The 27,532-nt window shown below is 47.2% G+C and overlaps 1 protein-coding gene across 8 annotated transcripts in view; it reads right to left on the bottom strand.

The window, feature by feature from the left end:
• The window catches only part of PWWP2A (PWWP domain containing 2A), a 31,633-nt gene extending 5,001 nt beyond the window's left edge, over positions 1–26,632 (bottom strand). For 2 of the 8 annotated variants that reach the window (XR_011155123.1, XR_011155124.1), the window contains exons 1-2: positions 25,930–26,632; positions 14,667–15,634 (exon numbers count right to left, since the gene is read on the bottom strand). Coding sequence is in view for 6 of the 8 variants with exons in the window: in XM_069029375.1 (XP_068885476.1) it covers positions 13,936–15,634; positions 25,930–26,588 (2,358 nt within the window). In the remaining 2 variants the exon portion in view is untranslated. Of the gene's footprint in view, positions 1–3,982; positions 5,011–12,753; positions 15,635–25,417; positions 25,764–25,929 lie in introns of those variants that run through there. The other 6 variants (XM_069029375.1, XM_069029378.1, XM_069029374.1 and 3 more) reach the window with 6 other exon arrangements.
• Between the last annotated feature and the right edge of the window lie 900 nt (positions 26,633–27,532).

Below are 27,532 nucleotides of genomic sequence, written 5' to 3'. Positions count from 1 at the left end.
TTGGATGAGCCCTCCAGCAGGAACAACCTCACTTAATATTTAATGACCAAGACAACCACAGTCAGAAATTCCAGTCCCCAAGCTCTTAAGATGCAGAGCTCAGCTGAAAATTTGGATTTCAAAATCAGAACTACCCCTCCTGGGCTTGGAATATTTACCCCAAATGCAGAACACACCAAAAACCTCTGCAGGGCTGTCCAGTCTGCCGAGCGTGGAGCACCCGTGGCTTGTGCTGCAAACCCAGCAAGGGAGGCCAAACAAAGAGCACAGAGACACTCGAGGGAAAAACAGGAGCAGAACCATAAAAGCCGGATATGGAATGTGAATAAACCCCACAGTGTGACCCAGCAAACAACAGGAGCCTTTTCCTGGCTCCCTGCTCTGCCTGCAGAATGTGACTGGGAGAACAAATCCCAAAACAACTGGAGCAAGGACAAGGGAGGAGGACACGAAACCACGGCAGCGAGGGGGATTGGTGCCAAGGGCTTGGTTCTGCCCTGGTGGGCTCGGCCCTGGCACTGCTTCCCTTGGAGCAGAGGGATGAGCTCTGAGCACCCAAACACACCTCACCTGCCACGGAATCCTCCCAGCCTGGGCCAGTCCCAGCTTTCCATAAAGTTCTCAAGCACAGAAGGGCCTCTCCACGCAAACCTGGCAGCCTGACATATTCCATAAAGCAGGAGAGGAGCCCAGGGAGCTCCGAGGGAATCGGAAGCCCCTCAGGCCCAGCGGCCTCACCCGAAATGTTCCAAAATCCCCAGTGTATGACAGTGTGAATTCACCACGTCACTGTCACCGAGCCACCATTCCCTTCAGGAATGTCCCTGCTGGTGTCACTCTGCAAGATCTAAACTCTGATCCCTGACACTTTGGATGGGAATCTCTCCAAACCCCCTGTGCCAGAGCTGCACTTTTGCCCTCATTAAGCGTCGCCCTTTTGATGCTCGGGGCAGCAGCAAGTGCCATTAGAGGGGCCTTGTGTGGGCCCGGCCTCACTTGGGTCACCTTTATCCCTTTGCCAACCACCGGAGTGAGGATTAATCCACGGAGTAATTGCAGAGCTCTGAAATCTGCCCGGCCAACCTCTCTCGTGGCTCCGTCCCCACAGCGCTGCTGCCAACGCCGTGTCACAAAGGAAAAGCCATTAGCGAGCAATTACATTTCAGCAGGATTTCCCAGCCTAATGAGGATCGGCAATTCAAGAGGAACTGCTGCAAGGCTGAAGGAATAATGAGAGAAAAGGGATGGGAGTTTCTGTAACCCCGACAGAACGAGAAACAACCAAGAAGGAAAAGAAAACCATCTGCTGGAGCTGTGCTCGGGCCACAGCCACATGTGGGTGTTCGTCACAGCGCTTCCGAAGCATCCCAGGCTGAGCCAACAGCAGCACTTCACAGTTAATTCAGTTTTGGGGAAAAACTCCTGATTATCAACAAGAAGTCACTGCAACAACCCCTTCCCAGCAGGGTCAGTACCTCTGGGTGACCCACCAGCTCCTGGCATCCTCTGTGCCATAAAAACATTCTGTGCCATAAAACCACCAATGCTTCCTGAAAATCAGAACTTCGTAGAAATCAAGTTTATTCAAGCAGATTATTTTTTGTTTAGCCCAGGAGCTCAAGTCAACTCAGGGAATCTTTCTTCACAGTAACAAAAATGCAAGTAAAAAAAAATGTGTATAAATGCGGCCTTCTACTTGATGGGAAAGTGCAACTCCAGTCTGCCATTCCTTAGAATCATGGAATGACTAAGGTTGGAAAAGACCTTTCAGATCATCAAGTCCAAGCACCAACCCAACACCACCAGATATTTTGGAGAAATACTTGCTGGCATGGCCCTGCTTTGAGCGCAGTGGGATGGAGCTCCAGAATAGGAGTTACCGCTCCTGATCCCTGCACCACCTGATCCCTGCTCCAGGGAAAGGAAACACAGCTCAGGACAAGAAAATTCCTCCCTGAATGGAGAAACCTCCTCTTACACTTACCTGTGGGGGCAAGATTTGTCTGAAACTGTGAGAACTCCATAAAAACCAGCCCAAGGACCACATGTGCCAGGGCAGGAGCACCTTCCCATGGCATCCCCTCCTCCTCCTGGGACTGTGGCAGAGCCACCAGAGCTTCCTTGGATCTGTCTCTACCACACCATCTTTTCTTGCTAATTACAATTCTTCCTACTGCTTGTGGGAAGCATCCAGCTGGCTGAGCATGGCTTGGGATATTTCAGCCACTGTGAAAGGTGAGGTTAGGTAGAGACTTGCCCATGTGATGGAATACCAGCAACCTCAGTTTAATCTTTGTTTAATCCAGAAAAACCACTTTTGACATAAATCAAAGGCCTTGGGATCAAGGACTAATAAAGCAAGAAAGTTAAAGACATCAAAACATTATTTCCCTTTAAAAGAGCACTGAAAAAAATCAAGGCTTTATTTGAATAAATGTTACACAACATTCTTTATCATTTTTACTTCTCAGCAAACCTTAAAGGGTGAATCAGATTTTCCTCGTTCAAGTCTACAAAATGAAAGAGGCATAGTGACCATTCAATATACAGACAAGAAGGTAGCACGGAGCAAAGCTTAAATATTAAGCAACTAAAGCAAAAAAGTGAAAAGCAATACATTACTGTCACTCTCATTAGAATATCCCTGACAATTTCATTTCCAAATGAAAATGTGGTTTCCAACGCAATGCTGGGAAAAGCAAGGCAGACATGAGCTCCCTTGGATGCTATTTGCTCTATACCCATACTCTCCAGTGCACACCTGCATCCCTTGGGTTAATCCCTCCTGGTTCAGCTGCTGTGCTCAGGGAGGGGAGGGGAGGGGAGGGAAGGGAAGGAGAGCCCTGGGAGATCCGGGGGCACAGCCAGGCACTACCGGCTTCCAAAACAACAGCAGGCACTCCTCAATCCCATGTGCAACAACCCTGCCACCACAGTCCCGGGCCTTTTTCCTGAGCAGAAACTGGTTTGTGCCATGTGGTTTGGTGGCTTTTCTGTTTGGTTTTTGGGGGGTTGGGGGAAAATGTACCTGACTAGGCCAAGCCCCCATCCATTGTCAATCCAAGCAGAGGTGAAAGGCTGGCACAGACCCGGCACCAAGTCACCCCTTTCCTCATTCACATGTCTCAATCTTTCAGTTCTAGTCGCATCTCAGGCCTTGAGCAGGACCAGACTGCTGGGCCTCTTCCACTGGTGAAAAGGAAAAGCACTGTAGAACAAATATTCATCCAAATTTAAAAAAAAGTTTGTCGTTTATGATGAAATCGTTATGGCAAATGGTACAATTTGAACGCACTGCACAGCATTGTACAGGCTGTTTTTAAAAAGTAGGTAGTGAATATTCAATTTCTGCATTTATAAAGAAAGAATTTAGCTCTGAAAAGCAGACACTGAACCAGCACAAAGCACAAGCTGCCACACACTCAGTGTGTGAATCCCTGACGGGCCTGGCTGGGATTTGGGGGCCTGTCCCAGCCTCTCACTTCCCCCTCTCCGATTGTTTAACAAGTATAAACCTGTTGCCAATGATAGAGTTGTCCTAACTTCAAATTCCATGTGGTTCATTCAGGCTCCAGACACGAAGAAATTGTCTTTGTGCTGACCCAGAGGCCCCTTGGAAAAGTCCCTCTGGTTTTAAACGATCCAGACAAAGACATTCTATTTTCTCCAATCGAATCAGGATATCAGTAAGGAGAAAAAGAGTTTCCTACAAGTCTTTTCATCTCTATAGAAACAGAAATTTGACTTTTAGTAGATTATGTGCACATTTTCATCTCTTCAAAACAAATATTTATTTTCCCAGGTTACACAATAAATCCCCTGCTAAGAACTTTAAAGAAATGGTTCTGCTGAGACAGTGTGCACACAATGGAAATAATTAGTGACAAATAAATTAATATTTAATAACTCAAGATTTCAGCAGCGTGTCCAGCATTCCCAAGCTCCACTGAAGTCAGTCTTACCCAAGACCTTTGTGGGAGGGGAATAAAATGGATAAAACCCAGTGGGTTTCTTTTTTTTTGATTTACAGCTTTTCAAAGAAGTCAACGCAAGTCAGATCAACAGCCATCAGAAATTCTAATAAAACCTTTGCTCTCTACTAGTTACCTATCTGAAAAATATTTATGTCAAAAAGAAAAAAATAACCCATGATTTGAAATAGAAATGCCATCCCATTGAATCACTCTCCATTCATGATTCCCATCCTGTTGTAGGATTATAAGCAAAATGCTGCTCTCTGCCTCGTAGCCCCTCTCAAGGTTATTCCACAACCCTCAATTCCCTAAGTGTTACAACAGCATAAATAAAATGCAACCATATTCACACAGAAGGAGCTTTCCCATAAAACAGAGATCCATGGAGTTTGTGGTCACTGTCCTTTCCATCACCTCTATGGGAAATGTTGGTCTCAAATAGCAGGACTGTTCATATTTCACAATACAACTGGGTTTGGACATGCTTTGATCACAGATCACAGCTCTGCTAACACCTGCACTAAATACTAACTAAGCCTCAGAGAATGGAAAATTGCAATGCTAAAGTCAAGAATTAAAAGAAAAGTTCAAAAGTTACAGTCAACTTCCCAGGCAAATTGGCTCCGTCACTGGCACCTCTCAAAACATACAAACGTGACTGTCACATTACAAAAACCCCAGTTATCTGCAGTGAGTCTTCATCCTAACAATTCAAGTGGTTCCTTGCATGTGTCATAGAGTCTTTCAGAATTTCATGCGTCATTTATTGCAAAAAAGTTTTATAAAATATTTCCTAACATCTTTTTAAATTTTAAGGAAAATGTACATTAGGTACAGGTGCCCTAACGGTGCGAGGGGGAGCTTTAACATCTTTTACCCCCTTTCCCCTTCAAAAAAATGTTTACTACTTGGTGAAGATTTCAGAGGAAAAATAGGACAAGTCAGTCTCAGATTTCTCTCAGTCCTGATGAGCTGGTGCTCTTCGTGGCAGTGTAGTGAGGTTCCATAAAAACAGCGGGTCATTAGTGTCTCTGAGCTGAAAAGGGGAGAGAAAGGGAACATGGTTAAATGTCTTCCAGAACATATTGCAAAAGTAGGTAAAGCAAAAGCTGAGGTGGCCAGAAAAGTTACTGGCTCACCTGCTTTGTGCATTGTGTGCAGAAGACAAAAAATAGATTGACATTATCACAAGACAGACACAAGTGAGCAAACTCCTCTGGGGGCTGGGCTTTGAGGAGGAGCCACCAAACCAATCTGTTACATCTCACCCCGTTTCAGCATCCAGAGAGAACTCCAATTGTAAAGACATTTAAAGACAGCTCAGGAAGCAGGGAGATTAATTCACAAAATCCATACATTGATGGCAGCTCACAACACAAAGCTAAACCTGACCCTGCAGTGCCCTTCCACACACGAGAGCCGAGTGCCTGAGGGAACACTGAGCTATAAACCTGCTAATGGTGTTTCTTTCCTATGGCTGCTTGTGTTTCCCATTTACTCCAGAGAACGGGAATAAATTATTATAAAGCAGACAGGAACAGCCCAAGTTCGAGCCCTGCATGAACCATCACCAGTCAGCCACCAGTTCTTACTGGGAGGGTAGAGAAAGGTTGCCCAGAGAAGCCGTGGCTGCCCCTGGATCCCTGGCAGTGTCCCAGGCCAGGTTGGATGGGGCTTGGAGCAGCCTGGGACAGTGGAAGGTGTCCCTGACATGGCAGGGGGTGGAATAGATGAGCTTTAAGGTCCCTCCCAACCCAAACCAGCCTGGGATTCTATGGAGATTGTGCTCCCCAGGTACAGTGACTGAAAAGCTGACTGCCTCTGTCAGCTCAGTGTCTGTGGCACTGAATTCCCTGACCTTCCTGAGTGCAGCCCATTGCCTGTTTATCAGTCATGCCACAGGGTCATTCACTCCCTGCGGGATCCGTGGTTTGTGGGGAAGTGACAGCTCAGCCTGGCTGAGGGCACGGCTCTCCCAGGATCCCCAGTGAGCTCACAGCAGGCTGGACTCTGCTGTGAAGCAGGTTCATTCAGCTGCTGGAGGCAGAATCACACAGAATCCCAGGATCACACAGATCCCAGACTGGGAAGGCCCTTCCAGCCCATGGAGTCCAAGCTGTGCCCCATCCCCACCTTGTCCCCAGCCCAGAGCTCTGAGTGCCACCTCCAGCCCTTCCTTGGGCACCTCCAGGGATGGGCACTCCAAACCTCCCTGGGCAGCCCCTGCCAAGGCCTGAGCGCCCTTTCCATGGGGAAATTCCTGCTGCTGTCCACCCTGAGCCTCCCCTGGCCCAGCCTGAGGCCGTTCCCTCTCCTCCTGTCCTTGTTCCCTGGGAGCAGAGCCCGACCCCCCCGGCTGCCCCCTCCTGTCAGGGACTTGTGCAGAGCCACAAGGTCCCCCCTGAGCCTCCTTTGCTCCAGGCTGAGCCCCTTTCCAGCTCCCTCAGCCATTCCAGGGGCTCCAGACCTTTCCCTACAGAGCCATCCTAAGGACTACCCCAGAACAAGGTAAAAATGTGTGTCAGGACAGGCACTGACACAACTCAGGCCTTTCCCTTCCTGTCCCGCTGAACTCAGCTCAGATGGCCTTTTCCTGGCAGCCAGCACTGCCATGGGGATTCTGATTTTTCCATGTGAACGTGTTCTCAATCCCTGTATTCACTGCTGTCCACAGAGAAGCACTGCCTTTGAAAGTCCCGGCTTTTATCTCCAAAGGAAAGGCAGAAGGACACCAGGCAGCCAGGGAAGGGGAGAAAAGGCACCCCAGAAGGACAAGGGAAGCAAAAATAGCAGCACATCAGGGATTAAATCTCAAGGCCATGAGCCCAAATTTAAGTAGTTACAGTAACATTTATGCACCTTCCTGGGGGATAATGCTGTGTCTGTGCAAAACTATGGAACAGAAGGCACAAAACTCCCATTTTCCTGCTGCAGATTCCATTTGTAGCCAGTGGAGAAGAGGGAAACCAGGCTGCTCTTCCAGACGATGAACTACTAAAAGCAAGAACTGTTTCCTTCTTTTCCAGCCCCAGACAGCCCTCCAGCAGCAGGGCCTCAGCCACCAGGAACACAAAGAGTAGCAACACATTCTTCCCGTTATGTGCCTAATTCCCTGAAATACATGACACAGTATCAAGAATTCCTAAAACATGGCCAAACCCAGTTTTTTCATATAAATGTATCAGAAGAGATTATTCCTAAATCCCTCAACACTTGAAATACCTCAAGAAAAGACTTTTTTTTCATTAATTAAACTTCTAACTAAACTAACTAAAATTCTTTGAAAAATCCAGTTTTTGTGGCTTTAGTTCCTTTTCACCAGAGCCACTAATTACCCACACCGGCACCACGTGCTTTAAAATCCTGAAGCACTGCAGAGGTGCAATTAAACCCCAGCGTTTCCTAAAGCCAAACAAAAATCCTACATGTTGCTAAATAAAAAATGATGCTAAATTAGCATTTAAGCAAATATTTGCTTGGAATTGTATCTGCTTATTTTACTGACAAAGCCAGTCCCATCTCCCCCTTTGTGCACCTGTTAAAGGGAGGCAAGGACAGTTCTGCCACCTGAATTTGCTGTGATTCTGTTATAGAATCTCAGGGCTGGAACGAGCACTTGCCTCTCAAAGCAGAGATTCCCAGCACATGCCTGGCATGTAGGAGACCATTCCTTATTCATATTGCATATTTGACACCCAAAACATCTGTAAACAAACATGAAAACTGACCTAGATCTGTTTTTTTCTGAAGAACAACTTGATTTCAAGTTGCTGTTACATAAATTGCATCGGCCAAGCAGGAGGCTGCACAGAGGCCCCTGGCAGGAGGGGCAGTGCAGGTCCCCTCAGATCAAACTTGCATTGCTCCAAGTGTGATTCCTGCAGGATGTGACCAGGACACAGAGGGCAGAATCCTCCGTTAGAGACATATTTCTACAAAGATTTTGTTTTTCCAAAATCAGCCTTGCTAATGACAAAGTGACAGGACAGATCCATCATCTGTTCTCTCCCATTCCCGGCTGCACTGAGCCCATTCCTGGCAGAGCTCAGCCTGATCCATTGTTTTTCAAAGCCTGCAGTTACACAAACAGCACGCAGAGTTTCACTATCACAAATGCAATCAATATTCCAGCGCTTCATTTCAACTCCCTGCCTCATTTTCAGTATTATTTCCTGTCCTAGCTGCAACTCAACAGAGCCATGCTTCCCTTGTGCCTCTGTCCCTGTCCCACAGGGATTGACACACCTGGAATATCCTCAGTTCCCACAGTCCTCTCTTCCTCCCCTGCACTCAGGAACGGAATCACTGGCATAGAAACTGAATTACAGCTGTTCAAAATGTGTCTGGTCCTGATTTGGGAAGTAACTTGTCAAACACAGCCCAAATAAACCCCCAGATCCATTTTTCACACACTGAAGAGCAAAGCCCGGATTCAAACTTGCTCCAGGGGATCCTGATTTGTTCCCTGAGCCAGCTCCTACCTGCAGGCTGCTGTTAAGTTCTCCCCTCAGGCCACGGGCAGGCAGGAAGAGGAGATCAAAGATGCCACATCCCAAGGCACAAGCACAGGGAGTCACCTTTTCCAGGTTATTCCACACTATTTTTTTCCCTTTTGCTCCCATGTCTCTCCCTATTGGATGTGCAAGGTGGCTCAGGTTTTCTAAAGTCCAAAAGCCCTGGTCTCTCAACAACATCCTCTTTCCAGCTCCTGCTGTTCCCACCTCCTGCCAGGAACACCAATTGCTTTTTCCTGGGGGAAACACGGAGCTGTGGATCCGAGTTCCCCTCAGTGGTTGGTGCCTGGCACACAGGGAGTTCTCCCAAACTGCCCCATCTGGGAGCAACAGCAAAGCCATGCAGTGAAAAAGCAGGATGGCAAACCAGTCACCAACTCCCTGGCACCAGAGCCCTGCCTGGGAACTGCTGCTCTGCCTTGTGCTTACACAAGGGCACTTGTGTCACTGTTAAATTTAAGAAGAAAAATCATAAATTAAATTAAATGGCAGTCTGGATTGTATCCACATCCCAGGTAATACAGATTGAAATGTATGAGTAAATCATAGGGAATCGTAACCTGCTATTAGGATCCAACAATTAAACCCCAATAATCACATATTTCTGACTTGGGGAGGAATTGCTGCTGTTTGGTAAAACCCATCCAAATGACCACAAACACTTCTTACCACTGAGGTCAGACTAGACCAGGTGCCTGAAAATGCCAGGATGGTGAGCAGGGAAGAGAAGGGAACAGCCACCCTACCAGGGGATGTTAACTACCTAGACAGACACACTATGGACACACTGCCAGGGGAGAGGGAACTCTTTAAACTAAAATCCAAAGGTGTCACAGAGAGCAGCAGCTGGAGGGGGTTAAATGTTGACTGGGAACTGCCATTGTCACTGTCAGGACCAGGATCACAACAGAGGCTCTTTCCATTAGGGATTAAGGATAATTTGAAGCTGGATACTCCCATCCCCATCTCTCAAGCCCAATCTAATGGATCTTCAGTCAGCTGGCAGCTACACAAGTTTTCAGTGTTAAATGTGGGTGATCCCTGGTCACTCCATGGTCAAAAGGTTTGTTAGTTATGGAGAAATTGCCTTTTTAAACAGTCCTAGTCATTGTACCCAAGAGATTGTGCCACCACACACTGCCATCCAGCCCCTTAGGCTCGAGCTCAGTGCACGTCCCTCCCAGCTCAGTCTTTATCCACAGATCAGTGAGGGACCTCCCTGCACTGCCTGAATTTGCTATTCCTGCAGGCATTTATTGGAACACAATTATAAAGCAAAAGATGGGCCGAAACAGCCTTTCCCTGATTATCAGTCTGCTCTTTTCAACTGCTCCTCAGCCAAGAAAGCAGCTCTGTTTTCTCACTGGACTGCACAAAACAGGCAGAAGGACAGATGATGATGCTGAGAATGAGCTACTAACATTTATTTTCCAAAATTCACGTTCCTATTCTACTCTGACATTTTTAGCAGACATGAAAGAAAATCACTATCAGGACTTAGGGAGAGTTAAACAGAGCCAGGCCTAGGGCTAGCAATGCAAAAAGCAACTCTTACCCTTCCTCACTTGTGCTACTCTTAATCCTAATCACAGTTAGAAACTATGTTAAAGAACCCAAAGGTATTTTACAACATGCCCAAAAAAATACTATTTTCGGCCTTGCACAGACCTAAATCTCCCCCACAAACCCCACGCCAGGGTAGTTCAGTAGGCTCCAAACAGAACACAGCAGTATCTGAAAGAGATATCAAATCATCAGAGATGATAATCCGGCTGAAGGGTTAACACAAAGTTACAACTCTAATTAGACAGGTAACAAATACTTGTTCAATGTCCTGCATGGCTCCACTTCAGAGACACACAAGCATTTCCCATTGCTTCCAGCTTTGCTCCTGAAGCCTCACACCTTCAAACACCTCTGGGAAAAGAAATCTCAGTTCTGAAATAACTGCCCTCTCTCCCAAAGCATTTTCACTGCAGCTGAAGATCTTCAGAGGAACAGAACACCTATACTAGAAACTCATCATGCCCTGTCCCATTCTCCCCTAAACTGACAGGCCATAAATATCCAACAACCACACCGAGGAATTTCATCAAGTCAAAAAAGCATCATTTGCAATTTATCCCATGAAACTGATGGAAAAATAACAGTCACTCTCTACTGCTGTTTGCCTTATGAAGACAGAGTCACAGAAGGTCTGAAGGTGGAAAAAACCTCCAAGATCACCAAGTCCAGCCTGTGCCTGATGCCCACCTCGTCCCCAGCCCAGAGCCCTGAGTGCCACCTCCAGCCCTTCCTTGGGCACCTCCAGGGATGGGCACTCCAAAGCTCCCTGGGCAGCCCCTGCCAAGGCCTGAGCACCCTTTCCATGGGGAAATTCCTGCTGCTGTCCACCCTGAGCCTGCCCTGGCCCAGCCTGAGGGATCGATCACCAGCACAGGTGATCCTGGTGGGAGCAATGGATAAATCATGGATAAGCCATGGAAAGTACCTCTGCCTCGGGGCTGTCCCAGCTGCAGGACCAGGCACTGCTGGGGACCACAGGCACATCAAAGGGGGGTTTGCAGTTCAGCTAAAGCAGCCCCAAGCCTTGTCCCAGCCTCCAAGGCTCTTCTCCCCCTGTGCCTGCCTGAGCCAGGCTCTCCAGCAGCCCAGCCCAGCCCCTGGAAACTCTGCTGCATCCACAGGAGCAGCTCCTTTGCAGTTAAAGGAAAATCAGGGACGAGTATGGAGAGGAGATTTCCAACTTGCTGTAACATGGTGTTGTAAAAAAATAATTTAACAAAACTAATTATTTGTTTGGAGCCCTGTTCAGTCTGCAGAGACACAGCACATTCACTATGAAACTGAGGAAAAACTGAAAACCCATCAGCTACAAATCAAAACTGACTTTAAATGCCTTCCATTAACAGTTCTTTGAACATAAAACCACCTAAAGGAAGCCCTCCCATACCTGCTGCTCCCCCAAGTGAACACCTGAGCAAACTCTGCCTATGTAAGCTACAGTGCTATTCTAATTTTATATAAATTAAGAGAACAAAGCTTCCAGGTCTTCTAAAGAAAAAAAAAAAACAATGTCAATATTGACTTTGCCACTACTTGGCTTAGAACAACTAACTTAAAACCAGTTCACTTGAGCTTCTAGACCTCAAGGAAGTGGTGCAGACATCTGACTCACCTCACGTGGGTTCGTGACTCCAAAAAGCAGTTTGCTTTAATAACAAAATACAGCTTATTTACTTAAAGAAACTGTTTCTGTTTGCAGGAGAGAATACAGAGAAGTGAAACAGATTTTTTTTTTCCAATTTTTTCTTTTTCTTAAATGAAATAAATTGTGTGTTTATCACATTCAAAAAGCATTGACCAGTGGGGCTTTTTGGGAACTGTTAGAATGCCAAGGTAAAGCTGGTATATTTGGAAGCTTAATTAGCAATTAATGACTGTCACTTTGAGGAAAATTTGAACAGCCATGTGTTTGACATTTTAGACTTCCAATAGTACTGTGGGCACGACAGAATTAATTTTATAAAGGTAAAAAGAAACTGAATGCTTTGGCAAGACCAGACAGTATCATGAACATATGAAATTAAATCTTTAAATAAAAATATTTTCAGGGTTTGATGATTAAATCCTTGCCCCCATTTTCTTGTCTGTTTAATTTCAGTCTGAGCTTAAATTTTTACACCTGTCACAATTCTGGAAAAACCAGGATGAGAACTGCTTTGGGATGAGCACCAGGAGACTCTTCACAAGGCATTGCAAGGCTGAAGCAGGAATGGGTTGGAGGACACAGGAATTCACATGGTCAGGTAAGGACCAAACTCACAGAAAAAAAAAGTCAAGTGCATTGCATGAAAATGCCCCAATACTGAGCAAAAACCATGCAAGAAAAGCTGGAGTGGCAGTGGAGAGTGGCTCTGACTGGCTCTGAGATGGAAACTGAAAACATTCCCCACTGTACAAATGACATTATCCACAGTCTCTACTCAGATATATGGCCCAAAAGCTAATTAAGGGAGAAATTTAATCAACTTTCCAGAAAGCCCTCTACAGAGCTGGTTCTGAAACAAAAGGGACAGGTAATTATAATCTCCAAATTAAGACTGAAGTATACCAATAGTATTTACATCAAGCACTTAATCTTTAAGAATGCATGAAAAAGGACAATTTACTTTTTAAGGGTGTCCTCTAAATCCGGCATACAGATAAAATACTCTGACATCCTGGATTTGTTTCAAAGCTTTTTGAGAAACACACACAAATAATTCAGATTTAGTCAATTTTATTTACAGTTTGTTTTTTTTACATTTCAGAGCATTACACAATTACATATTCTCATTTTTCTGACCTGCAAACAGATACCTTAAACGGAAATATTAAAAAAAAAAAAAAAAAGGAAAAAAAAAAAAGGAAGTTAGATACATCCAAAATGCAACAATTACACATCTGACAATTCACAAAGTGTAATTTACTAGGACGTATCCTAAGAATTTAGGAACAACCAGTCAGGAGAAAATCTGACCAATTTCAGCAATTGATTATTTACACATTCAAAACAAAGCCTCTCTTAAGCTAAACCTCCAGGCAAATGGCCTGAAAGATTTCTTCAGGAAGAAAGACCAGAATGATTCACACCTATGCAGCATTAACAGCCCTTGATCCCAAACACTGAGGCCTCCTCAGCTTTGTCTTAGAGCTACAGGCATCCCTCGACTTCTCCGACCCTGAAGTGATTTAGTTGTGCCCCCATGTGCATAGAAAGGTTGAGTGTTTAAGTGGTCACTACGATAAAACCCCATTTAATCTGGTCTTTAAGTCACTAAAATTCTTCTTCCTTACAACTCTGAGCACGTCTCCAATGCCATTTAAACCGGCCCGCTCGGGACGCGCCGCCCGGAGAGGGGAGTTTGAACCCACTGGGCCTGGCCAGACTAAATCCATTAGAGACTGGTTAAAAATAATCTTTAAAGACCATTTAGACAAGGCTTACATTTCTACACTTCCCTGATGGGCCACCTAATAAAACAAAAAAGTCACAGCTACTACTTTCATCCCTCGTGTCAACCCTTGGCCACACAGAGCTAGTTATATACTGGGCAGAAACTACTAAAAAATTCCCTGCAAATCAGCTGCCTTCCAGCTGAGGCTATGGCTCCTATGCATCGGGTGGTTGAGGAGGTTTGGTTTGTTTTATTTTTTTTTCTTTCTCTTCTAAAAAAACTCTCACTTGAAAAATACCGAAGTCCTCACTTTTAGGCTAATTTTGATTGCATGTTCAACTGGATTTAACCGTCAAGAACCGCTACGCACGGCACGAGTCTCGTATAAAAAGAGCAGTCAACCGAGTGCAACTTCTGACTTTGCCACATCCTTCCTGGGAGTTCTCTCTAACCTGGCTATGGATTTGGTGGAGCCTCCAGGTTTCTTGCCTACCTTACTCTCCACGTTCACGTCTCAAACTGCGTCAGCAGGGCCCGCACCTCGGGCGTGAGCTGCTTGGCAGCCTTGGCTGCCTCAGTGACGGCCTTGCGGTACAGACCCTTTCTCTTCTTATTAAAGCGCAACTGGAAGCTTTCTAAAAAGGGGGAGAGCTGTGCAAGAGCAAGGAAAGACGTGGTGGTGGAGCCAAACCATGAGATACGAGCCTCCTGGCGCACCAGCAGCCCGGTATCCTTGCGGCTCACAGTTATGGTAAGGATACGGGCCGGCCACCAAGGGAAGCCATAAATCTTGGCCCAAACAATGTCCCCTACACATACGGTCCTGCCATCTGGTGTGACACATTTAGAGACGTTTTTGGAAAAGACTTCTGTTTTCAAGGAATTACTGAGCTTTTTCTCTTCCTTCGAAGAGGAGGAGGAGGAGGAGGAGGAGGAGGAGGAGGAAGGTGCATGCATGCTGCCTGGAGGAAAATCAAAGCTTTCAGTAGAGCTACACTCAGAGTTGGTGGATTTCAAATCATCTGTGCTATCACTACTACAAACTGATGCACTGGAAGAGTCAGATTTCTTTTGATTAAGGGTCATGTAAACCGTTATATTGCTTTTGCTGCCTCTCTTGCCCAGTGTCTGCTGTTCATCCTGATCAACAGTTACATGCACTTCACTCGTGTCCTGAACCTCACTGCTGGCCTCTTCGGGGCCTTCTGAGGGGCTCTGGGTTTCTGAAGGGGCCTCACCTGCTGAGCGGGTGGAGGAGCAGCGAGACTGGGGCTTAGTTGCCATCTTGCCACTCCGTATTTTCTCAAGTCCTGTCTTGAGGGAAGAGTCATTTTCTTCGTTGCGGTACCGCTGGGGCTTTAGGCGCAATCGGGGCGGGAGGGACCCTGAGCTGGTGTTCTGAAGACGCCGCGTGAAGTGGACCTTTGAATGTGCATTTTTGGAAGAGGAGGTTGCACTCTGCTTCTTTTGTGCCTTTTCTTTGGCCATTTTCAAGACTTCCCGAGCTTTTGCATGATCCATGTTTTTGCTCTGGAGAACTTTTTTTGTGTTTAACTGCGCTTTTGAAGTATTTGCTTGTGCGGAAACTTTAACTACTCTGCTTCTGCTGTGGGCAATATTTGAAACCTTGACCACAGCGTTCCTTTTCTGGCTTTCGTTTTGGCTTTTTCCATCCACCTTATGGTCAGTCTTAAGTTTTTTATTCACAGTAGTCACGCTCTCGTTTCTTCGCTTTTTACTATCCTCGTATTTGGAAGAGTCACTTGCATTGCCACCTTTTTTGATCTCCTTTTTCTCTGCCACCACGCTGTTTTTGCACTTGTCACACAGGACCTGCCGGGGCCGTAGTTTGATGGCGTTCATGATCGAAGTGGGTTCCTCCCTGTACATTTTCCGCTTGGGCCGCTTGATTTTCCGGGGTGGAGGCTGAGGTATTGACTGGTTATAGGTGTCCCTGATAAACAAAGGAGGAGGGTATGGTGCTCCCTCGTGAAAGAGAGGAGGTGGTTTAGAAGTCCAAAGGCTTTTAGCTATGCTGGGCTCTGATGGCTGCGTGAGGGAGGAGTCATCAGGGACTGCAGCATTGGCCTCACACTTCACCTGCGCCTCCTCTTGGAATGGTTTGCTTTGGAGCTGCATGGCTTCAGGTTTGTCCTTGTACTCCCTTTTAGGAAATATGGTCACAGGGATTCCATGGGGGCCAAACCTTAAAGAGAGAGGGGAAAAAAAAAAAAAAATCAATGTTTTGAGGGAATTTTTGCTGTGTTTATCACAAAGCATTTGAAAACCTGTCTGCATTAGGTAGGCAGCATTTGAAAACCATGAATCCCAGGGAAATGAAAGCTTCATATCCAGCCTTATGGGAAGCTTTGAAAATGCAAGACACCAAAATGAAGATGGTAGCGACTAAAAAATGCACAGCTTCAGTTTCTCTCGTATCAACAGGATGCCCTGAAAATGTAACAAAAATATCCCCCAGGCAGCAGCAAAAGAATTAACTTTATGCTTCTAGAAAATGCTTATAAATATACAAACTCACCCCAACAACTCCCAGTCTACCCAAGCTCATTTTCCATACTAAGTCAACTTTATGTGAAGGCATCTTCAGAACTTTTTTTCCATTTTTAGCACAGCAAAAAAGGATGAATGTTCCAGATTTAACAGAGACAAATCTGGGCTGCCTAAATCCTTGCAGTGAACAGGGAGTGCCACCACTCTCCAGCCATAAAAGCTCAGCATCTGATGCGTTGCAGCCCAAAACTCCCCAGCCCAGTCTGAATTTCTCCCAGAAACCCCCCCTTATTTCAACTCAGTACAAACCATTCCTCACTGTTCCACAAGCAAACAAGATTTTAAACCCTTCACTCCTTTTCTCCAGACTGGAATTGCTCTAGATGAGGACAAGGGAGTAACTCCCCAAAATCTGTCCACAGGTTTGTGTTGCACTGTGGCTGCTCAACAGCAACACCCCCCCAGCTGATTGAACTGAAGTTTATTTACTGGTTTTTTGTACAAGTGCCTACATGTTGCCTTTGTTTCCTCAAAATTGGATTTGGAAAAAAGACATCATATGTTAGACAGTTCTTTAGTGTCACCAACAAAAGCCATCACTTGGTTGTCCTTTTGCTTATCACAAGCCTCTTTCTACATCTAAAGTTGTAATTGAAGCAATCAACCCACCTGTGATTAAATTATCCACCCAGTTTGCACTTCAGCAGCTCATACAGACATTTTTCAGCCTATAGTCTGGTATTAAACCACAAGGGACTCGCTCATAACTAAGTTCTAAATTCCCACAAGTCCCACAAGTCCATCAAGGGTAAAGAAGTTGCTTTTCCACAAATACTTTTCCTTCCACAAAGGACTGTGAGCAAGTCACTCAATTCCAAGTAGGGCTTTAAAAGGAACTATCAGCTGACAGTAATTAAATTAGCAATATTTTCAGTGTTACTTGCATCAAGACCTTCAGCTTCTAGAAGAAAACAAGATCCAGATCCTATCATTCACCACCTGATTAAGATTAGAGGATTTGGGAAAAAGTTAATTTGTGGTAAGAGCTGAAAACAAGACAGGGCAAGATCTCTGCTGTGCAAATTCCAATCCCAAAGAGCACAACAGCAGAACTAGACAGGAGTGGGATATCAAATGGGCAACCCCCCCCACCCCAAACATCCCTCACAGCTGCTCTCAGCGCCCCAGGAATTGCGTTTCCAGTCCCTCACAGGCCATTCCCAGAGCCCAGAGCCAAGCCCTTCTCCCAGAGGGCATTTATGTGATGCTGTGTCAGGAAATGAAGCACAATTAGCTGTCACTAGGAAGAGGTGGATGAAGAGGACTGCAAGGGCTTCCAGAAGAATCCCATTCAAGCATTTCATCTCTCTTTTCCCAGGTTTTCGTTCCCTTGCCTCACCAGCAAAGCGCACACGATTTGCACTCCAAAGGCACAATGGAAAGCTCAGCACATGCCTGATGCCAGGAAATCAAAGATTCATTCTGCACCTTCCACTCTCCTTTCCTTCAAACACAAAACACAGGCCAGAACTGAAGAACAGGAAGCCACAAAGGGGAATTTCTATCCAAGATGCAAACCTGCTTCAGTAAGACACAAAACCAATCCAGAGTGAATCCCTGAAGCCAGAGAATCCCTCACAAAAGGTACTGCTCTAAAAATGAACCAGAATCTCCCACCCCTGTCCACCTACAAATTAATGAACTGGGGAAGCAGAGAGCAGTCATGGCTATTGTGCCAGTTCTGTACAGCACTATTGCTGTAAATGGTGTATTAATACAAAACATACAATCAGTCAAGACAATCCACCTGCAGGATAAAATATATTTGGGAAGCCAAGAGACTGAACATTATTTCCAACAGCTCAGTGTAGTATGCCTTCTCTTGGCCTCACCCAACAGCAGACTGTGTCTACAAGCAGTTTTTGATTATCTCTGTTTCCTCCCTGGCTAATCACGTTCTCCAGCAACTTGGAAGAATGACATGAAAATGAAGAAGAGAAAACAATGGCAGAAAAACTTCCAAGTGAAACAGCAAAGGATACAGGAGAGAAAAAGCACAAAGAACAAGGTAAGAAAAGAGGGATTTGTTTTTCCTAAGAGAAGCAGCAGAATTAAGACATGATCTTAAACCTCGTCAGGACAAGGCATGACACAGCATGTAATTAGTTCTGCAGCAAGCACAAGTATTTATTGCATGTAGCAGAATTTCAAGCCCTATTTTCACACACCTGGTTGGTGGACCTTGAAGATCAATACTTCTCATACAACCAGAGTAATTTTTGTCACACCAGCTGCAAGGCTGAACTAGTTACTTGCACTAGTAGTTAGACAGAAAAGCTGCAAAAGCATTTGGTTCATCTGCCACAGAGATGAAGGACTAAAAGGCATCTACATAAAACAAAATTTAAAAAATCCAAGACACACAGCTCAGCTGTATCATGACATTTACTGATTCTCCCATCAGTCACTGGCTGGCACCAGCTCAGCTCTGAAGAGAAACCATTTCAGTTACCCCACAGTGAGACTCCCAACACATTCCTTTTGTCACATGTTGCAGGTTTAAGTACTACAAGGAATTGCCTTGTCTTTATTCCAACAATAAAATACTTTTTTTAATATCTTGGTCCCAAGTATCACCTGACCCCACAAGATTTCAAGAATAGGTTTTTCTGGATCAAACTAAAGATATACTGCAATTACTGTTTGCTTAAAATAAAAATTCCCTGGTGCCCAAGTTCCAGCTGCTGCCTGCCCAGCCCACTCCTGACTCGTGTAACGCTTCTGCCTCAGACCATCACACTCCAAGGAACGGCAGGATTCATTGACAGGGGATGGGGATCTAAAACTGAAGCACTAGAAAACTCAGAAATAGGTACTTCACTGTCGGTGCAAGCTCTGGGAAGCAGTGCACTGCTGCTTCCTACCTATGGAACCAGAGCCAGCTTTCCACGGTGCCAGTTCCTCTCCTGCAAAGGTGTCCCAGCTCTCACCTGCCTTGAAAATGCACCTCTGAGAGAGGATGGGTGACATCTGTTGTATCAAATTCATCTCTCAGAGGTTTTTCAAGTAACCAGGGCAATCAGCAGGATCGATCACACTTCTGCTGTAGATACCACTGCAATGCACATTTTCATTGGAGACATAAATAGCAACAGGGTACCAGGACCTAGACTGAACTAAGAGCCTGGTCAATTCTGGCAGTGCAACAATATTTACACTGAAAGGAGCTTTCAATTGACCAGGGTATGCAGAGACAGAAACAGGGTAAAAACAGGGAGGCTTCACTTCCAGTTTGCCAGCTGCAGGTTAATGAATAGGCAGCAGTGGCATCCAAAAACCAGTCTGGGTACCAAACCCAGAACTCAGTCATTTTAAAGCCAGAGTTTTGGATTACAGACATAAAAACTTAAGTACTTTAAGGAAAGTAAAGCCACTCTTTTCTCTAAATCCTGGAGCAGAATTACTCCAATGAACGCATATTACTGTTCCATTTGTATGCAAAACAGAACAGTCAAAGAGTATTTCTTAAGAAACAACCATGAGAGATAAGGAACAAATCCCATTTTAACTCATGACTGTATGTACATAAACAAAGTACATAAACAACACACCCTGGGGCAAAGGGTTTTACATTAGCACCTGAACTTTTAAGTTCTCATCTTTAGCCTCCAATGTCTGACTTCTCTATTAAAAGGAAGAGAAATGAAAAGCCCCTTGTTCTGCCAAAGGAGAGAAGCCACTGAGAAGGTTCAGAACTGTTTCCCATTTGTCAGTGAACACACTGAACAAATGTCAGCAAAGCACAGTGACTTCAAAGTGTTAAGTCTGTTGTAAATGACTGATCAAAACTCGCCTTCACCACCAAGGCAGTGCAGAAATCTCCTGTTACCTTTTCTGCATCGCTCTTGTACCGAAGATCATTCTTGGGGCTCTGCAAAAGCCAGGATCAGCAACAACTGAAGCCATTTTTACTGCATGGATGGAAGTTCCAGGAGTATAATAATACACTGAAAGAGCTATGGATATGTATCTCATGCGTCTAAACTGAGGGTTTAAATTATAACATTCCATGTAATACACACTTAGATCATAGCTATTTGAACACAAAGTTTTGCAGAACTCCTCAAAATAACCTGCATTGAAAACACACATTATGCAACAACCTATTTTTAATGAAGGATTTACTTGGTGTGATAAAACACAAGATGGAATATATTGCTTTAAATGCAGGCACCTTCCTGAAAAAAGCACTCCCAGAAGCCAGACAATCAACTCCAGGGTTTATTCACCTCCTGAGCAACGTAACACCAGGCTAAATAGACTAGAAAATGCACATTTCACTGAGAGCTCTGAACACATGGCAAAGGACTGCAGCAAGAGTGACTTTTTGGAACAGCACAACATAAAGAAAAGACAAGATGCTTTGAGTTGAGGCTTTCCATTAACTACCATAACTTTACTGGCACATCCATAAAGCTGAAGGTCTGTTTAAACTGAAATATCTCTTAATTTTTATATCTGTTGCCATTATTAGCTGTCAGTTGCATTCTGAAGTAGACACTTCACTGATACATTTGCTGTGATCTATTTTGAAGTATTACACTTGCAAAACTTTATTATTAACATAAAATACCTTGAATATACTCCTAAAGATCATCCATATGCCAGACCCAGGACACATGGAAGAGAATGATGCCATTAAATAATGGATGAATTTAAGATGGCAAAGATTCATCAGTCCCAAAACAGAAAACAAAATGAAAGCAGACTGAAAATTTCACCCCTGCTCTGCCTCAACACCTTGGACCAGGTCAAGCAACCCTTAGAAAGCCAGGACAAGCCATGCTGCTGGAATACAGAGAATTCCACAAGGAAGGACAGATCAACCATCATCTGCCACATCCCAGACCAACAAAGAACAGCTGAAGACCACAGATCTCTACAGGAAAGGAGATTCTGAGGCCCAATCCAGACCCCAATTCTAACCTTACCCTCTAAGTGAGGCTACATTTGACACCTTCAATAAAACCTCTGTCAGTCACAAGCAAAAGACACCTGAATTACTCTCTTAACCACACTCCCATCACACTGGAGCTTCCCATGTTCTGGGGGTAATCAAACAAATGTCAAAGGAGTGTTGGGGCTGTTCCTCAAATGCCAGAATTTCACCAAGCTCCTCTGGGCTCCTGAGAAACTCCCAAAGAGGGCAGGTGACGAGGTGTGGCACACCTTGGGAACTGAGAGTAAGTTATAAAATAAACCAAAACACAACTCTGAGTCACAGACACTTTTTTACTGCTGAGAATGTGCATCACAGAACATCAGGCCTCCTACAAAACGCAGTCCTTCCCCAGATAAGGATGAGCACATGCTGTCCCTGGTTACTAAATGAAAGCAGGGAGAAATGTGCAATGTTTTTTCAAGTGAGGCCTCTGCTGATTCCTTTCACATCATTCTTTTGCAGCAGAAGCTGAATTAACAAACTGGGGAAAGCACAGGATTCAAGAGTGAGTGCTGTACCTGAAAACTGCTTCTGGGATTGTAAGGATTACAAACCACCTATAAAAGTCTATTTTCATCATACAGCTCATGCACACCTTGGTGCAGGAAGTCCTTCCTTATCTTCCATAAACAAAGCCCAATAAAGACATAATTTCAAACATATGTCAACTAGGAACACACTGCATATCTTTTGGATATCTAACTAAGGCTTTTAGGGCACAAAACAACTTTTTGCTCCCTCTTGCTCCCTCAAGAACTATTATGAACACACACAAGTCAGAAGGGAACTAGTTTAGAGAAGAAGACAAGACACATGTCCTTCCCATCTGCAGATTTAGAAGGAAAATTTTAGTTAAATGAAAAAGCAATAAAAAGGCCAAGTCCTGACTGTTGGCAAAACAACAGAACATAAATTTAATCCCCCTTCTTCCCTAAGCTTTGGGAAGGGGAAAAAAATGAAATAATTATCCTTTCTCCAGAAGAACAAACTAAAACCACAACTTCTTAATCCTGTATTTTAAGATTTACAAATGCTATACTTCTCAGGTGTTTCCTTCCCACCTACTTCCTCCAGGTGCAGAGCAGGATTTACTCTGAGCCAGCAGGTGCAATGGACACCTCCTGCCCCTCAGCAAACAGGGAGTGAGCAATGCTGGGTACAGGAGCTCACAGGGATTTAAAACCCCCCAGAACCAGGATGGGCTGGGCTGGAAGGGATCTTAAATCCCACCCAGTCCCACCTCTGCCATGGCAGGGACACCTTCCACTGTCCCAGGCTGCTCCAAGCCCCAATGTCCAACCTGGCCTTGGGCACTGCCAGGGATCCAGGGGCAGCCACAGCTGCTCTGGGCACCCTGTGCCAGGGCCTGCCCACCCTCACAGGGAACAATTCCTGCCCAATATCCCATCCAGCCCTGCCCTCTGGCACTGGGAAACCATTCCCCTTGTCCTGTCACTCCAGGTCCTGATGAAGTTCCCTCTCCAGCCTCCCTGCACCTTCAGATCGTGGCAGGGGCTGTGAGGTCTCCACATAACCTTCTCCTCTCCAGGATGAACATTCCCAGCTCTCCCAGCCCATCTCCATAGGGAGGGTGCTCCAGTACCCTCAGCAGCTTGGTGTCTCCTCTGACCAGGCTCCAGCAGCTCCAGCTCCTTCCTGTGCTGGGCCCCAGGACTGGAGCAGCTCTGCAGGTGGGCTCTCACCCCCCCTTTCCTGCTGCCCATGCCATGGGATCAGCCCTGGACATGTTGAGTTCTTGCCCAAGCATTTCTCCCTGCTGTGAGGGCTGCTGCATTCCCTGTCTCTCCCATCAGGACTCCATCAGGCACATCCACCCCAGGAGCCCCCAGCAGAATCTCACCCCTGCATCAGTAAAGCACTTACCAGGTACTGGCAGCAGCACTAACGAAGTTTAACAGTAGGAACACATTCTTAATTTGTGCACTGAGCCCTCAGACTAACCAAGGTGGGGACATGCTCCTCTCCAAATGAGGATTTACTGCATAACAAATGGATCTGGCACTAGGGACAGGTGGGTTCCTGTTTTCTGCTGATTTTCCAAACTTCCTGAGCAGCAGGTACAGGAGACTGCCATTGGTACAGGCAGGGAAATGAGGGAAATGCTTCCTTACCTCAAATAAATGTAGGAATAAAGTCCACTGAACACTCAGGGGCTTGTGGCATAAACTTCTAAATGGACATCCCGTTTACAGGCGTGGGAGAGGGAATCAGGCCCTTCGTACAAATATCACTGACTTCATATCAAAGTCACCGAGAATAAAATGCAAAGTCAGGGCATCATCTCAACAATAGAAAAAGAGATTAAAAAAAAGCCAAAAAACTCTTTAAAGTCACAAATGTATGGGGATATTTTTGCTTTTCTTTCACTGTGGAGTTCAAGTAATTCAGAACATGACTTGAGAAGACTAAAAACAGTCCAGTGAACAGGTTTTTAAAACAGTCACTTGCTCTCCTTAGTGCTGTATGGAAGTAGCACCTCCACTGCTCTGGAGAATGCAGAGGAGAAAGAGAAAATAAGATCCAAAAAAGAATAGGAATTATTTCCTTCTGAGCGTACAGTGAACACAGCATTAGCATGTGCTGAACACAGCCACTCTTGGAAGCTACTCAATGAGTAAATTCTAACACAAATTGTCACTTTTACTCAGTAAGAACTGTCAGTCTTAAAATATTGATCCCTCTGGCATTAGGAAAGTTTGTGAGATTATTCCCATGCATTTGAATGAGACAGATTTCAGCAACCACTCATCTCCCATGCTGGAAATCCCAGCGTTGTCATGTAAATGCATGGAATTTAAGTGGTTTTCATTTAACCCTGCCCTTCTTTTTTCTTTTTGGTCCAGTGGAAAAACTTGTTACAAGAACTCCGGGGCCTGCCACAGATACAGAAGGAAGTTCATGAAAAATATTCATGTTCTGCAAGTCCAGGTGCTGCTACCGCCAACAAAAATAAACAGATACAAGGAAAAGCTGACACCTAAACAATACCACCTGTCAGCCACCACAGAAGTGGCAAAATTGAATTGCTGGACATACAAGTAACACTTATTTTTGATAATGCTTCCATTTCTTAGAGGTAGGAGGTTCTTAGACTGTTTCTAGAGCTTGTTTTCCACTGCATTTCCTGTCTGAGACATCTGGTAAGAGACTCTTGTTATCTACCAACATTTTGTTGTCACCAGCCAAATACTACAGACCTTATGTCTCAAAACATAAGGTTCTTGTCCAGGCCCTCTGTAGAGCTTGGCCTTGCAAATTTAAATTTCCCCTTCTTGATTTCCATGTAAAAGCACCTCTGAAGGGATAAATGGCTCCACTGCAAAGAGAACCTGGGAGGGACAGCCCCAGCCTTCCTGTCTGGCTTTTCCACAATTGCCACTGCAAAGGTTTGTCCCAGGAGCTGTGCCTGGACCCAGGGAGGCTGGGGATGCTTCCCCCAAGGCACAGGAGCAGCAGCCAGCCTGCAAACTGAATTTTGCTGCAAAGGGCTGCAGATCTGCTGCGTGCCAGAGGCTCCTCAGTGCACAAGAACCTGGGAAAACACGGGTGTGTTTAGGAGGACAGGATCCCTTCCAGGAGAAAGGAGAAGCTGGTATTTTCCTGCACTCCTGGAAGCTGAAACTTTGTTACCCTCCTGCCCAGGGCAACCATGGCATTCTGCTGGGACAACTTCAAACCTACAAAAGAACTGGTGTTACCCAGGATTACACTTCATTTGTGTCACCTCCTGCCCTGCTCTGACACACTGTTTCAACCCTCCAAGTGATGCGGTTTTACTTAGTATTTCACACCTCATCAACTGACAGACTGAAAACTTCATTCCATGACATTATCCAAAACCTGGGGTTCAGACAAGGCCTTTTGTGTCAAGCCCCAACCACACAGTGAGGCCCAAGCCAGAAGTGCTGGTCCCCACAATTTTCCTTTCAGGAAGCACTGACAATATTAATATTCCAGGAAGTTGCTGAACAGCTACTAACAACATAAAAAGTGATAAAAGACTTATGTCCACACACAGCTTAAATTTGGAGGGGGGGGGAGGGAAAGTGCTGCGTATTTTGCATAATGATTATTTTAAATAATAACCTTGCTTAAATTTCACTTTCCTCTCATAAACTTGCAGAGTCCTTACATGTCTAGGAAATAACCACTAAGATGAAGAAGTATTTTCACCTGCTGATAGAACCTAGATTGTTTGTAAGATACCACGATTTCTGGTCTCCAAAGAGCTTCTCACTATTGAAAGGCAGTGAAAAAAAGCAAACCCCAAACCCTGCTGTCTGATAAGTTATTCAGTGACACATAAAAATCCCCCCATCCACAAGGGTTTAAGAACCATGGAACTTCACCCCGTTCATCGCATACAAGGAGCAATCAGTACTAATTAATAACTGCAACAGCCTAGCTGGAAAACCATTATTCTGGGAAATAGTATGTACTGAAAAAGAGGGTTACCTAGGCAATGTAAGCCCGAACGAACAGGGCAATCAGATCTCTGGGGCTGTTCTGTACAAAGACGGAATAAACGCCAAGCTCTGTGCTGGGGTGCTTCTCCCGGCACACAGGGATGCTGCTGCAGGCCCTGGGAATCCCGGCCAAGCCCAAAGGCTGTGCCCATGTGCTCGCCCCTCTCCCGGCTCTCCCGTTTTCCCATTCCCCAGGCGGGAGGGGACCCCGCGCACCCCCGGCTGAAAGGGTCGAGAAGGAGGAGGAGGAGAAGGATGCTCGGGAGCTGCTGCTCCGCTCCCCGGGGAGGACGCGGGGGCAGGAGCTGCTTGGCCCGGGGCGGACCGGGACCAAGGAGGGCTGGGATGGTATGGGAAGCGATGGGATGGGAGGGAAGGGAAGCTGTGGAGACCACGAGGGTCCCGGCGGGGCCGCCCCCATCCCGCCCCCGGCGGCTCCGGGAGCGCTCCCGGGCCCGGCGCTGGGTGGGGGCTCGGGCTCGGCTCCCCCCGAGCTCTCACCTTTTCGAGAGGTCCATGAGGACCCCGGAAAAAAGCTTCTCTCCCAGCCGGAACGAGACCACCAGGGCGTCCTCGATGATGTGGTCCAGGGTGACCCGCACCTCGGAGCCGGGCAGCAGCGCCGGCGCCTCCGCCTCCCCTCCGCCCGGGACCGCGGGCACCGCCGGCTCGGGCTCCACGGCGGCTGCGGCGGCAGCATCCGGCTCCTCCTCCTCCGGCCGGGGCGGCTCCTCCCCGGGCCCCGCGGAGCCCCCGGCAGCCGGCGGGCAGGGCTGCGGCGGCTCCCGGGCCGGCTCGGGCGGCGGGCAGGGCTGCGGCGGCTCCGAGCACCCCGGGCTGGGCGCTGCGCGGGGCTCGGCCCGCGGCGATTCCACCCCCGGGCTGCGCGGCGGCGGCGGCTCCTCCGTCCTTCCCGCGTCCGGCTCGCGAGTCCCGCCGGGGCTCCGGGCGCGCTGCACCGGTGGCGGCTCCTCGGCCTTGCCGCCGTCGGCCTCCTCGCCATCCGGCACCGCCGACTCCACGGCCTCGCTGACGGCGGGCAGAGGGTCCGCGCCGGCCTCGCTGCCCGGGATCGGCTCCATCTCGGGCTCGGCCTCACCGGCCCCGCCGTCCCCCGGCACCGCCGCAGTCGCCGCCGCCTCCGCAGCCATGGCCGCCATTTTCTCCGCCGCCTCCCTCCAGCAGCGGGAGCGACGGCCACGGCCCGCGGGGAGGGAGGGCCGCCCCCCGCGCCCGCAGGCGGCTCCCTATTGGCGGGCGCGCCGCAATGCTGCGCTCCTATTAGGCAGCGCACCTGTCCATCAAAGCTGCGGGAACTTCTCGTTGGCCAGCGGGGGCTTCATTCAGTGCAGAGCCGGGAAAAGGAAGAGGGGGCGTGGCTTAGCGCTTTATAGGCCTCCGCTGAGGGGAGGGGTGGGGCCTGTGCGGCTGCTTCGCCCCCTGATTGGCGGGGGGAGGCGTCGCTCCCGAGGGGGGCCGGTGATTGGCGGTGCCCAGTGTCTGCTGCGGGCCGGGCAGCGCGCGGGGGAAGATGGCGAGGGCGGGAGGGCGGCCATGAGGGGGACGGGTCGCCTCTCAGAGGGGTCGCATCGCTCCTCAGCATGGTCAGGTCGCCCCTCGTGGGGATGAAGTTGCCCCTCGTGGGATTGCCCTGGAGCGGCTCGCCCTGCGGGGCACAGCCCGGCGCTGCCTTCTGCGTTGTACAGTGCGGGCAGGGGAGCTGCTGGTCCCCGTGCTAGGGGGGGCACTGAGGAGGTGACACTGGGGAGAGGAAAGATTACAGAATATTCTGAGTTGGAAGGAACCCACAGAGATCACCGAGTCCCACCCCTGGCCCTGCCCAGACCCCCCAACAATCCCACCCTGGGCATCCCTGGCAGCGCTGTCCCAACGCTCCTGGAGCTCTGGCAGCCTCGGGGCCGTGCCCATTCCCTGGGGAGCCTGGGCACTGCCCAGCACCCTCTGGGGGAAGAACCTTTCCTGATATCCAACCTAAACCTCCCTGACACAGCTCCAGCCATTCCCTGGGTGCTGTCCCTGTCACCACAGATCACTGTCTGACCCTCCTGTTGCCCTCACCATATGTGCGGAAGGCAGAGGGACT

Source organism: Aphelocoma coerulescens, chromosome 13 (assembly GCF_041296385.1).
Source record: "Aphelocoma coerulescens isolate FSJ_1873_10779 chromosome 13, UR_Acoe_1.0, whole genome shotgun sequence".
Taxonomy (NCBI): Eukaryota; Metazoa; Chordata; class Aves; order Passeriformes; family Corvidae; genus Aphelocoma; species Aphelocoma coerulescens.
Note: the sequence above shows the minus strand (reverse complement) of the source record. Positions and strands in the feature narration are given on the sequence as shown.